Source organism: Xiphophorus maculatus, chromosome 23, assembly GCF_002775205.1.
Source record: "Xiphophorus maculatus strain JP 163 A chromosome 23, X_maculatus-5.0-male, whole genome shotgun sequence".
NCBI lineage: Eukaryota > Metazoa > Chordata > Actinopteri > Cyprinodontiformes > Poeciliidae > Xiphophorus > Xiphophorus maculatus.
In genome coordinates, this window is record NC_036465.1 from 23,054,054 (window position 1) to 23,068,023 (window position 13,970).

General features: G+C 41.0%; 1 protein-coding gene across 2 annotated transcripts in view; it reads left to right on the forward strand.

Moving 5' to 3' along the window:
• The window catches only part of cyfip2 (cytoplasmic FMR1 interacting protein 2), a 29,308-nt gene that overhangs the window by 13,652 nt on the left and 1,686 nt on the right, over positions 1–13,970 (forward strand). The window contains exons 13-29 of one of the 2 annotated variants that reach the window (XM_023328531.1): positions 952–1,091; positions 1,190–1,337; positions 1,619–1,772; positions 1,932–2,088; positions 2,176–2,272; positions 2,354–2,430; positions 2,508–2,616; positions 2,708–2,827; positions 2,904–3,103; positions 3,192–3,279; positions 3,376–3,519; positions 3,677–3,767; positions 7,353–7,483; positions 9,665–9,737; positions 9,859–9,953; positions 10,068–10,306; positions 11,883–12,030. In XM_023328531.1, the coding sequence (XP_023184299.1) occupies positions 952–1,091; positions 1,190–1,337; positions 1,619–1,772; positions 1,932–2,088; positions 2,176–2,272; positions 2,354–2,430; positions 2,508–2,616; positions 2,708–2,827; positions 2,904–3,103; positions 3,192–3,279; positions 3,376–3,519; positions 3,677–3,767; positions 7,353–7,483; positions 9,665–9,737; positions 9,859–9,953; positions 10,068–10,306; positions 11,883–12,030 (2,211 nt within the window). The other variant, XM_023328532.1, reaches the window with a different exon arrangement.

Here is a 13,970-nt window from a genome sequence, read left to right on the forward strand (position 1 = left end):
GTAAATGTTTGGAAATCATATCTGTAAGCCAGGGGTCTGCAACCTGCAGTTCAGGAGACACAACTGACTCTTTGGACCTTCTGCAGCTTAGAACTTAAAAACTTTGACTAAAAATGATGAAGAAAAGCTTAAAAAAATAGATCTAATAACACATGCATATTTTTGCTATTTATTTCCATGGAACTATAAACACCAGTCATTTTTCTTTAGCCCTATTTTTCTTGTTGCCAGGCTGGGAACTATGCAATTATCAACAACCCATATAAGAAAATGTAGCCATCATCTTTTTGAGAAAGCTTTATGTTATTCTTTATGAAAAACTAAGCTTGTGAATAAAATTGTTGCTGTTTAAAGTTTACATCAGATTTCCTGAAGTAGATATTTATCAAAAACCATAAAACATTTTTTTTCTAAAAGATTCGGTAATATTTGCAGCTCTAAAATCGGTTTATTTAGCTGGACTGAGGGCAAAAATGACTCCTTGGATTGTTAAGGATCCAGATCCCTGCTATAAAAAGTGCCTTGCAAAACTATTCATCCCCATTGAATGTTGTTACATTTTGTCAAGTTGCATCCACAAAGCAACCTGTTTTGCTGGGTGCTTTTGTGATGCACTGTCTTTCAAGACATACAAATAAAAATATGACTAAATAAGCATTTTTGTTTATCCTCTCTGAGTAGATAATTTGTAAAACCAGCTTTCACATACAAGCTAATTTCACACACAAACAGCCAATATTCTGCATATTTCAGTTTGATTCTTAATTTAAAAAAAAAAACGTATATCTTTTACTCCATTTCATAATCATGCATTACTTTGCTCAGAAAATCCCAGAAAAATACTCCAAAATTTGTGGTTGTTATGACAACAAGCCAAAACAGATCAAACAAGCTGAGTTTGGGGTCAGGAGTCTTCAGCGGCAATATGATTCTGTGTCTTGTACTGTGCAGGTTCTGATGGGTCGCATGGAGTCCGTCTTCAATCAGGCCATCAGGAACACGATCTACGCGGCGCTGCAGGACTTCGCTCAGGTTACCCTCCGGGAGCCGCTGCGCCAAGCCGTACGCAAGAAGAAGAATGTTCTCATCAGGTTCCTGAAACGACAAAATCAATACCTCTTCTAACTACACCGAACAATAATTCAGCAAAGAAACTGTTCTATCTGCACCAACTCCTTTTTTTCCGTAGTGTCCTGCAGGCCATTCGAAAGACTGTCTGTGACTGGGAGGGAGGAAGAGAGCCGCCAAACGACCCCTGCCTGAGGGGAGAGAAAGACCCGAAGGGTGGGTTTGACATCAAGGTGCCTCGTCGAGCAGTGGGACCCTCCAGTACACAGGTGAAGAAGATTCGTCTCTATTATTTTTTTGGAACGTCTTTATCTGCTGGCCCTACCCTGCGATAAAATACAGTATTCTCAGAAGATCAGTAGGATGTAGGATGTCACTTGCTAGATCATTCTTGGCCCAATTTGGGAATTCCTCAAAGCTCTAAGAACTGCAGTGCCGTGTGCATAGCAGAAGGCAAGACAAGCTTTTTTGTCTGAATCAAGAGGAAAAAAAAACACGTAGTTGGACAGATTTTTTTTAAAATGTGTGTTTATTTGTTGTTTTTCTGCAGCTCTACATGGTACGCACCATGCTGGAGTCATTAATAGCTGACAAGAGTGGATCTAAGAAAACTCTTCGCAGCAGCCTTGATGGACCCATAGTGGTGGCCATAGAGGACTTCCACAAGCATTCCTTCTTCTTCACACACCTGCTTAACTTCAGTGGTGAGTTGAAAGCACAGTGTAGACTTTAAATAGGCCATTATTTTAGGACATATATCTTTACTCTTTTATATTTTTGACAAAAGTTTCCACCAAAGGTTTTTTTCGGCCAACATTTAGTAACCCCTCTCTGTTCTGTCGTCTTCTCCTTCTGCTGAACAGAGGCCCTGCAGCAGTGCTGTGACCTGTCCCAGCTGTGGTTCAGGGAGTTCTTCCTGGAGCTCACCATGGGCCGCAGAATCCAGTTCCCCATCGAGATGTCCATGCCCTGGATCCTAACCGACCACATCCTGGAGACCAAGGAGCCCTCCATGATGGAGTAAGACGAGCTCACTGTTGCACTCAGCTTCAGCCTGTCCTTTGGAAATAAGCCGGTAATAACAACTTTCACCCCTTCCTCTTCTAGATACGTTCTGTATCCTCTAGACTTGTACAACGACAGTGGCTATTACGCTCTGACCAAGTTCAAGAAGCAGTTCCTGTACGACGAAATCGAAGCCGAGGTAAGGGGCAACGGCAACAGATCTAAATCCAGACAAGTCGGTAAAGACTCCAAACCTTCATTGACTTTTGCCTCTTCTTAGGTAAACCTCTGCTTTGATCAGTTTGTGTACAAGTTGGCAGACCAGATATTTGCCTACTACAAAGCAATGGCCGGAAGGTATTATTAACAGCACTTCATAAAGATCCGACAATCTATGTAAGCTTCCCCTAATTACATTTAGGTCTTCTCTACAGTGTCCTCCTAGACAAGCGCTTCAGAGCGGAGTGTAAAAACTACGGCGTCATCATTCCGTACCCGCCGTCGAACCGCTACGAGACACTGCTCAAGCAGAGACACGTACAGGTACTTGAAAATCGAAGATGTGTTGCTCTTACATCGAACGGCAATTGTTCATTTTGAGCCTGATTTACCAGTTTGACTGTGCATCTTTCAGCTTTTGGGCCGATCAATTGATCTGAACCGCCTGATCACCCAGAGGATCTCAGCCGCCATGTACAAGTCGTTAGACCATGCCATCAGCCGCTTTGAGAGTGAGGACCTCACGTCCATAGTGGTAAGAAAGCTGAGAGAAGTTTGCTCGTTGCTCTTGCATCATGCCTTCTCACGCCACTCCCTTAACATCTGGCCAGGAGTTGGAATGGCTGCTGGAGATCAACAGGCTGACCCACCGGCTGCTGTCCAAGCACATGACCCTGGACAGCTTCGACGCCATGTTCCGCGAGGCCAACCACAACGTTTCGGCCCCCTATGGACGAATCACGCTCCACGTCTTCTGGGAGCTCAACTTTGATTTCCTCCCGAACTACTGCTACAACGGATCCACGAATCGGTCGGTTTACTCGCACATCTCTTCAGATTTCTCATTGGCTTCCACCTCTCTGTGTTTAACTTTTTTTTTCCCCCCCCTCTCTTCTCAGCTTTGTACGCACAGCTATTCCCTTCACCCAGGAGCCTCAAAGAGACAAACCAGCCAATGTGCAGCCTTATTACCTGTATGGGTCCAAGGTAGGTTGACGTTCCGTTTTGTTTTGGCTGTGTTCCGAAGAAAGTAGCTCAGACTTACATTGTCTTTTGTCTCTCTCTCTTTGCTTTTCTTCTCAGCCTCTGAACATTGCCTACTCCCACATATACAGCTCCTACAGAAACTTTGTCGGCCCGCCTCATTTTAAGACCATCTGCCGCCTCCTCGGTTACCAAGGCATCGCTGTAGTGATGGAGGAGCTACTCAAGATTGTCAAAAGCCTGGTATTTTATCTTCTTTGTTTTTTCTCCACGCCTACAAACGCATCTCTTCCCCCTCAATGTTCTGGATTCTAAAACTTATTACTTTTTCTTCTTTCTGTGCACTCTCTGTATTCTTTTTCCTGCTGTCGTCTATAAATCTCCTCTTGTCACTTTGCAGTTACAGGGCACCATTCTGCAGTATGTAAAAACTTTGATAGAAGTCATGCCCAAGATCTGCCGTCTGCCACGCCATGAGTATGGCTCCCCAGGTGAGCTGAATTAGCTGTAGCCAGTGGTGGTTTTTGATGAGGGCAATATGGCTCGCCGTCCAGGGCGCCACCCCATCCGGGGGAGGCGTGTGTACTTGAGTGTTCAGTCAACAGGGAGTGGGACTCTGTGTTGTCACAAAAAATATGGTCAGACACAACTTCAGTTTTATGAAAACTTTCTTAAACAGACTGTTTTTATAAAAATTGAAAAAAAAAAGCTTTATCCTTAGAGTTTCTTTCTGGAGCATAATTGGATAATTTGTTACATAACTAAGTTTTTTATGTAGTTATGTAACAACTACATAAAAAAGCAGTTGTTACTGCTTTTTTAAACCTGCTTACACCGTACTTTAAACCTGCAAAGTACTTGCGGGTTTACTTTGCAAACCTGCAAGTATTCCCAAGTGTCAAAGAGGTAAACAAACTTAAAATAAGCAATGAAAACAAGACGTTTTGAAGCTTTATGAAGCAAGTGCCCGGTTTTTTGTGAAACGTGCGGACAGTGAATGGAAGCAGCTGAAAGTCTCTATTTTATATATATATATATATATAATAAATTCAGGTGGTTTACTGTTGAGAGTTTAATTGCATAATTGTAATATTGTAGTTGTCAAATGTTTATTCCAAAGACACATGCTACTTGAACTCTATAAGGCTGTATTGTCGTCTCACTCCAACTTATTATCATCCGCTACATGTGCAAACATGTAGCGGATGATAGGTAGGTAAATAGGTAATAGGTCAAATACTCCTGCTGCCGTCAAACTCTCTTTTTCACTCATGTTATCTCATTGTCTCGGCTACCTACTTTTGCATAACCAACATCCACATCTACCTTGATGGTTTGACTGCTGACTTCTCGAGAGCTAGCTGCCCTCCCAGTGACTGTATTTATATTTTTGATCCATCATCACTACACATATGATTGTGCTACTTTTGTAAAGACCCGAGGCCTGCCTCTGAAGTTCTTTTCTGTCAGATGAGTTCACTTTGAAACCTGCTTTTACAAGCAGAAAAGGTTGATTGTGATCAAATCTAAATCTAAGGATTTGGCCCCAAAGTATGACAGAATTTGCTACTTAGGCGATACTCTTATGAGATTAGGTCGTTACTTTGACAAACATAATATCCATTGAAGTAAAAAATAATTTAGTCTTTTTTGTTCAGCACAAAACCATATGCATATGCTTACTCAGAATGTGTTATTCAACATCTCCTGGTGTTACATCTTAGTATTATTCCTGACCTGCTTCCATGTCTTTATCTAGACTTCTAGTGCAGATGTCAGTCAGATGGATTATCCGTATAAGGATTTAGTAATCTGTAGATTACTGATGTTCCTCACCTCGAGCTCCTGAACTTACCTCACAGCTTATGATGTTATTGCCATTTGTTAATGATCCTTTTGCCTCTGATGCTCTCTCTAAATGTGGGTCAGAACAGCCGTACGAACCGGTTGACATCATCCCGATTTAACCCGGAAATACCTGATTAACAGGCAGCTCGTGAGGTTACACTAGACACATCATGATTAGAAATACCTTATAGTGTTGAGTAATATACGGTGCTGCAACAAAACATATTTGGCCTCTTAGATATTTCTACTCCTTTTCTCTTTTAGTCCTACTACAATATTTCAGATGAAAATAAATAATGGAGACAGAGATAAATGGACCAAATACAAAACGCAGTGTTTCAGTGATCATCTCAGTTAAGAGAAAAAAGTCTTCAAACAAAACCTGGAATTATCTTTAATTAGTCTTACTTTTTGATTCGGTTTCACTAATTATTCCGAGATCTGCAGAATCAGTACATCTGTTAAGAAGAGCCAGCCTACAACATGAAGTAGGCAAAAAGACCTAAAAAGAAAATCAATTTTCTACAACTTGATACAAAAACAAAATCAGCAACAGGTGAATAACAAAGTAATTGAAGTATATATTATTTTGGAAGAAGTTTTGAAGCAATTTTGGGTTCAAAATTTTGAACCCAAGACTTTGTTGCTGCAAGGCACCAGCCCTGATGTTTTATTTTTGATATTTTATTCATGAAATCCTAAGTGTCAATAAAAAATTGACACTTAGGATAATTTAGAGACCATTTGACCTAACAGTCATATGAATTCAGACAGTGGCCAGGAAGCCGGAGCACCAGAGAACAAAGGAGATGATTGTTGATTTTAGGAGGAACAGGATTAAATCAAACCCAATTTCCATCATGGGAGAAGTGGAGGTGGTTGAAGAATATAAACACCTCAGTGTTCATCTGGACAACAGACTGGACCGAGACGCAACAGTGAAGCGTCTATAAGAATGGACAGAGCAGACTGGAGGAAGCTAAGATCCTTCAAGGTTTGACAGTCATTGTGGTTGACGGCTGATATCCATCGCCTGTATCTTTCCTCATTAAAAATTAGCAATAAAATGACAAGTTTGGTTTCTATCCTTGTTTGTTTATGCAGCCAACCACGCAGCATCCCATGACCATTTTTAAATTGAAATCAACTAAATAGAAGCGATTTTAGACAGGTTGTTTTTTGACGGGCTTTAAAGGAGTGCATTGGTTGTTTTGATGTTCATCATGGCGGAGCGGGCAGATTTCTGAAGAGCCAGACGTCACGTGCTAAGGGTCAATACATAGTTCCTTCTGAACAGGAAGTGATTGGCACCATTTTAGCAGGCAAGCGTATGTGCAAAGAATAGTGGGCCCATGGTTCCTTGACCAATAAAAGGAAAATATGTGGACACTCTTGACCAATGTGGAAGAATACATAAACAAAATAGCTGCTGTCGGGATCGACCCGTATGATTAGACCGAGAAGGACAATATGTCAGACAAGCTTCCTCCGATCTCTTCTTCAATATAGTTAACTACCAAGTCAACACAAAGAGTGTGTACTGTACACCATGGAGGAGCTTTGCAACCTGAAATCCATAGACAGATACAATCAATGTTTAAACAGGTTTGTAAAGGACATATGAACTCTTCGCGTGAATAATGAGGTTCTGGTGACTGGCAAACCAGGTTCTGGGTGTTCAACACACCAAAGTGCACATAATCCACAAGTTGGACAAAAAAGCTGTCTCAGTACTTCCAAAATTGTCCCACGAGCACATTGGTAACTCATCAAGGATGTCCCGAAAGAACCCGGAACAACGTCTCTGTTAAGGTCAGTGTTCATGATTTGGCATTAGGAAAAAGAACTGAACAAAATGGCCATCTGTGGGATGGAATCAGAGTTGGTGAGACAATTTAAATAGCTGGCTAGAAATCCTTCACAACGATGTGAAAGACTCTTTGCTAGGTGTTGCAAATCCTTTACGTCAGTTGTTACCGCCAAGTGTGGCATGACCAGGTATGAGGTTTTTTTAGGTAATTTCTTTCGTTTGTAATAAATATAGCGATTATTTTTTGATTTTGCAGTTTTCTGTCTGATATTAACATATTTGATAAACTTATCTAAAAAAAATGTCGGCATGACAATAAGGCAAAGACAGAAAAAAAATGTAAGAGGGGAAAAACTTCTGTTAATGCAGAAGTTAACAGAAGTTTCGTGAATGTACTTTCTCCTTCCTGCCATTTCAGGCATCCTGGAGTTCTTCCACCACCAGCTCAAGGACATCATTGAATACGCCGAGCTGAAGACGGATGTCTTCCAGAGCTTAAGGGAGGTCGGAAACGCCATCCTCTTCTGCCTGCTCATCGAGCAAGCTCTGGTAAGGCATTTCCGTTGCTTGCCTCCACCTCCCTCTAGCTAATCTGCTGTAATGACTTCCTCGTGTGCTCTCCCCAACTCTTCTTGTGATTACCTGTGCCGGGTGCCTGGAGGTTTCTGCTCTGTTTATAACGTCGACTGTCTCCGTGTAAATCAAATGATGCGATCGAAAACTGTCAGGCTTCTGGGTGTGTTTGCTGTTTGATCTTTGATGGGGGTTTTTGTCTGAAACAACTCTATTTTTCATTACACGCTGGCAACTACCACAGGTGGTAAGGATTTAGATTTTGTTGATATTAAAATAACACAGAGACCATTTTTGTTTAATTTATTAATCACTTATTATTTTTTTTAACATATTAATTAATTTGATTCATTTTATTGCACATATAACTTCATTTCCAATCAGCCATGGAAAAAAAAGGACTGAGATTTTCATAATCTACAACAAAGTGAAAATGTTTAGGGCATGCATCATGACCTTGTTTGTCCTTGTAAACGGGCTTATAATCACAAGGCTTAAAATCTCAATGTCTTTGTCTTCCATGGAGGAGGTGACTCCATTCTTCTGGTTGGTTGTTTCTTCTTGTGTTTTAATTCTTTGGTTTTTGAGTCCTTTCATGCCTTGTTACTCATGTTTTTCTCAGTATGATTTCACCCCTTCTGTGTGACCGCACTGACTCGGTGTGTGTGTGTGTGTGTGTCTTGCTTTGGATGGTATCTGAGTGAGTTGGTTTGTTTGTGTGGGTGTCTGATTTTCATCGTTGCATGACTCTCTTCTCATCCACTACAAGATGTCACTTTGTCGCATTTAGTTTAATTGCCGTCACTAACAGTCACCTTCACTTTAGTGTTGTCTTGCGTATTGTTGTAACCTCACATTGAGTATTCCGATAAATCATTGTATATTCATTTAGTGGTTAAAAATTACAGCTTTTTAGGGTGTTTTCGGTAGACTCTGTTTGACTGAGGAACAAAATTGCAAACAGCTGTTACATTTTTTTCAGCTGGTGCGGTTCGGTTTCACACTGCACCATGTCAAACGAGCTGAACCAATTGAAAAACCTGTTCACCCTCTCGCCTGTAGTGGCGCTGCCCCAAGAACCACTGGAAGAAAAACAGCAACATAAAAACCTCTGTGCAAGACACTGAGCACAACACCAAAAATAATTATTTTTACAAAATGACCTGTGTCACAAATATTGGCACCCCTGCTATCGAATGTGTACAAATCTACTTTTGCCAACAAGGCAGTACTTAGGATGTTAAGTCCAGTTGAATCAAACTCCAGTTTGTTTGCCTGGAAAGCCCGGCTGGTTTGGGGATTTGTGACTGAGTAATCAAACTCTGATGCAGACCAGAAAAGCAAACTCTGGTCTGCCTACAAACCTTGGTCTCGGCTTGGTTGAAGTGACCTCTGGAACTGGAAACTAACATAAGCAGAAAGTGGACAATAGCACAGGGTATTATGGGCAAATATAACCAAAATAAACGCAAGAGTCTGGCGCTAGCAGAAATCATAGGTTGTGATCTTTTCCTAAAGACTACAAAGAAATCCTAAAAACTCTAAAATATGACGCCACTACATTTTTGTTACCATCTTGTGAAGAGGGAAGTGTCATGTCTTCTTTAGAGGTTTACGTGTCGTTTTTCAGTAGTTCTTGTAGCGCTACCACAGGCGAGATGGAGAAAAGGTAGAAAGCGAATTGCACCAAATGTAAGTATAATATGTGTTTCAATGTTGGACCCCAATCAAAGCGAGTCTGCCCGATTACCGGGTATGAAAACACCCGTAGTCTCTTATGGCCTTTCACAAGGATAAAAGTAGAGAAAAGCAATTTGGATTTGCAATACTATCTGCATGTTTTCAATAAGTGACAATAAAAAGTATTTTAAGAAAATAATCAGTCATTTTGGCATTACATCTATCACTACATAGAGATACAAACTCATAATTCTCTAAAAAGAAAGCATACACATTATCAAATAACCTGACTGCAGTTGTACATGAGTTATTGGGGGGAAAAAAAACGTCCACATGTAGTATATGTTAATAATTTAGTTAAACTAAAATACATTTTAAAAACGTTGGCTGTCTGGATCCAGGGTAAGGCTGTCAGAGAAGCAAAGTGAGTTTAATTTGTGGCTTAAAATTTCCTATTACATTTTGCTTGACCCTTAGTCCCAGGAGGAAGTGTGTGACCTGCTTCATGCTGCCCCCTTCCAGAACATTCTTCCTAGAGTCTACATCAAAGGTAGACTGAAATTTCAGATGACTCACGGTTTTCCAAATTTGGGGAGATTACTCCTGCAGTGTGTGGATGGCCACTCAGAGCTCTACTTCTTCTGTAACTTTCGGTGCTCTGTGACACGCAGAGGGGGAGCGACTGGAGGTGAGGATGAAGAGGCTGGAAGCAAAGTACGCCCCTCTCCACCTTGTGCCTCTCATCGAGAGGCTGGGGACTCCTCAGGTCAGTGTAATCCCTTTTTGGCTGGGCTGAAACTAATTTTTTTTTTCTACAAATGTGTGTATTTCCATCCATTTTTTAAAAAAGAAAGTTCTTTTTCTTCTCTTTAAACTCTAGCAAATAGCCATCGCGAGGGAGGGGGACCTGCTGACCAAAGAGCGCCTCTGCTGCGGCCTCTCCATGTTCGAGGTCATTCTGACGCGCATTCGCAGCTTCCTGCAGGACGCCGTATGGCGCGGACCCCCGCCCACCAACGGCGTGATGCACGTGGACGAGTGCATGGAGTTCCATCGCCTGTGGAGCGCCATGCAGTTTGTCTACTGCATCCCCGTCGGCACACACGAGTTCACAGCGGAGTGAGTAGCATCTGGCCGACATCTGCGCAGCACTTTGAAGAGTTTTGCTTCCAGGTGGGAGCTGTCAGGAACATGAGCTGCTAATTGTGATAATGTGAAGGAACTTTAACGGTAGAAGTTGTTGCATAAAGATCAAGGGCGCGGTTTTTCACGCTGACATAGCAGTCGGCCTGCTGTGTGCGCGCAAAGTAGGAGCAGAGGTCCAGACAATTGGAAGAGTCAGTCAAAAATGACAGATTGTTGTCAGATTGTATTAGGGGGAAAATCTAAGGCAAAGTTTATTCTGAGCAATCAAATTATCTGCATTAACAGCTAGAAATTAGATTTAGATGAAAGATTATTTTGTAAGGGTGGCTTCCAGCGTGAATGCTGCAGTAAACATGTTGCGAATGCAAAAAAATAAATAAATTCTAAAGTCTCTTTATTCTGTTTTCGCAAACACTCACTTAAGCTTCAAAATCATGGCATTTTAATATAGTGCAATCTCGCATCATTAGATTACATTACTAAACAAGAGAGCACAGCTAAAAGCTGAGAAAATAGATTGATTTAACTAGCTCCATAGTACCTTCTGTTTGGAAGAAAATGCTCTGATAATAGTATTTACATAAATTGTTTAAAATCTGCATAGCTTTTTTTAAAAGTTACAATGTCCATGTAAAGATTTTATTTTTTTCCCCATGATATGTCTTTGTATAATTGTTCAGAGTTAGATTTAGCTGGATATCTTTATTGCTCCAGAAGTGGGATTTCTTTTAACAAGCTGTCTTCTTGCTCTGCCAAATCCTGTGACAGTTACAAGAACATCTTGTCTCTTAAAAAAAAAAGCACGCTTGTAGCTGTATTTTTTTAAAGATGTAAAAAATAATAATAATAATTTATAATAAGTTAACCTGGAACTTTTAAATCCAACTCTGTTAGCTGTGAAGCAGTGTGTTGCTGTATGTTGAGAGAACATGCATCTGCTATATGACTAAGAATGTAACACTTTTTGCTTAGCTTTATAAAACTGAGGTAGTCCAAAGAAGCTTTCTGCATGGCACTGGTTAACTCAGAGGACTTGCCTAATAGTCTAAGCACTGTTATGTTGCTCTGTAATCTAAATGATACCAGACGTCCTTAACTACTGCGTTTAAAATGTCTGTCCTTGTACAAAGAGCTCTAACTCCCCAGAGGGTGAACTGTAACAAACCATCTGGTGTGCCAGGTTAGGAAGACGGGTCTCAGGCTGTGCTGAGAATGAATGTTTTTAGAGCCACTTTTGTTTTTGATGCATTTTCCCTCCTTCCTTCCTTCAGTTATGTGCTTTCTTTGGTCTATTTCATGAAACAGAGAAAGTAAAGTACTGACTGATGTGCATCAGAGAGCGGATCAGCCCGAGGCGAGCGGATGTGTTCAAACAGGCCTTCAAAAATCCATTCAAACCGGTCAATGCAGAAAGGCTGGCAAAATATTTTTATTCATAGGCAACTGTCAGGCTCAGAGGCGAGACGTTGTGAACACAGTTTGTACGCACTCGGGGTCGCATTAGTTTGCAGAAACTCATCTTGTGTTTTGTGTGCACCTTTTCTTCCAGGCAATGCTTCGGGGATGGGCTGAACTGGGCGGGCTGCGCCATCATCGTGCTGCTCGGACAACAGCGCCGCTTCGACCTCTTCGACTTTTGCTACCACCTGCTCAAAGTCCAAAGGCAGGACGGCAAAGACGAGATCATCAAGAATGTGGTGAGTGCACGCCATCCACGGCTTTAGAGGGGGCTTGTACAGTTGTGTTCGAAATAATAGCAGTGCCTCAACAGCAGCAAGAAAATCACTGGTTTTATTAACATTTCAAACTCTATACCCCAGATAAGTTTCTGGGGGGTAAAATAAAGGTATAGAAAACCAACAAACCCAACAGGACAGCCATGCATACTGTGGATTCTGTGAAATTGAATGATTAACTGAAAAGGGTGTGTTCAAAAAAAATAGCAGTGGTGAGTCCAATTAGAGAGGGCATCAATTAGGGAGGGTATTCTGGGAAAAAAGGGTGTTAACAGGTGATCCGTATTTAAGGATCAAGACAACGGGCATGCTGGCTGTGCATTTCTCCTGAAAAAACAATGAAAATGGGTCGTTCCAGACACTGTTCTGAAGATGAGCGTTTCCTAATAAAAAAATTGATTAAAGAAGGGAAAACATACAAAGAGGTGCAGAAAATCATTGGCTGTTCAGCTAAAATGATCTCAAATGCCCTGAAATGGGAGCAAAAAACTGAAAAACGAGGAAGAAAAAGAAAGACAACCCCTCGAATGGACAGAAGAATAGCCAAACTGGCGAAGACTCAGCCAATGATGGGATCCAAGAGGATCAAGCAAGACCTTCAGTTGACAGTGAGTACTGTGACAATCAGAAGACGTCTTACTGAGGTTAACCTTCCAGCAAGAAGCCCCCGCAAAGTCCCACTGCTGAGAAAAAGACATGTGCAGAAGCGTTTACAATTTGCCAAAGAGCACATTGACTGGCCTGAAAAGAAATGGCATAATATCTTGTGGACAGATGAAAGCAAGATTGTTCTTTTTGGGTCTAAGGGTCACAGGCAGTATGTCAGACGCCCTGCAAACACAGAATTCAAGCCACAGTACTCACTGAAGACCATTAAGCATGGTGGTGCAAGCATCATGATATGGGGATGTTTTTCATACTATGGTGTTGGTCCGATTCACCGCATACAAGGGATCATGGATCAGTTCCAGTACATCAGGATCCTGGAAGAGGTCATGCTGCCATATGCTGAGGAGGAAATGCCTTTGAGGTGGACCTTTCAACAGGGTAATGACCCCAAACACACCAGCAAGCGAGCAAAAGCATGGTTCCAGATGAACAAGATTCAACTGATGGAGTGGCCAGCACAATCCCCGGACCTTAATCCCATCGAAAACTTGTGGGCTGACATAAAAAGTGCAGTGCATGAGGCAAAACCAAGAAACGCTGAGGAATTGTGGAATACAGTGCAATTATCCTGGGCTGCAATACCTGTGGAACGATGCCAGAAGTTGGTTGACTCCATGCACCACAGATGTGTAGCAGTCATCGGAAACCGTGGTTTTGCAACAGAATATTAGTTTAGGATACTCAGCTAGGTTCACTTATCAAGAATTTCTTTGTTTGTACAGTACATTTTTGAGTTTCCAAGGAAAGATGGCAACACTGCTATTCTTTTGAACATGCCATTTCTTACTTTATTTGAAATATTATTATTATCATTTAAGTTTTGATGACTTTGCGCAATTGTTTTGCTTTGGAATAGAATGTACTGTGTCCCCAATGTATCTGTGTTCATTAAAGTACAATTTCTTTGAAGAATTTTGACATTTACTCATTTTTCTAAAGGCACTGCTATTATTTCGAACACAACTGTAAATGCACACTGTATTCTTCAGATTTTATTTGTTAGATATTTTTTTAAATCATGTATCCTTTACCATCCTCTTCACTATTATTCTCCACATAGTTGTGATGTATCACATAAAATTTCAAACATAAAATAAAATTGCCCACCTTGTATCTATCTATCTTTAGGGTTTGCAAATTATTAAACTACCAAACAGTGATTTTAGCTGCTTGGAATTCCTACTTAATAACTGTATTATGTATTATGCTGTATTAAAAAAGAAAAACAGTGA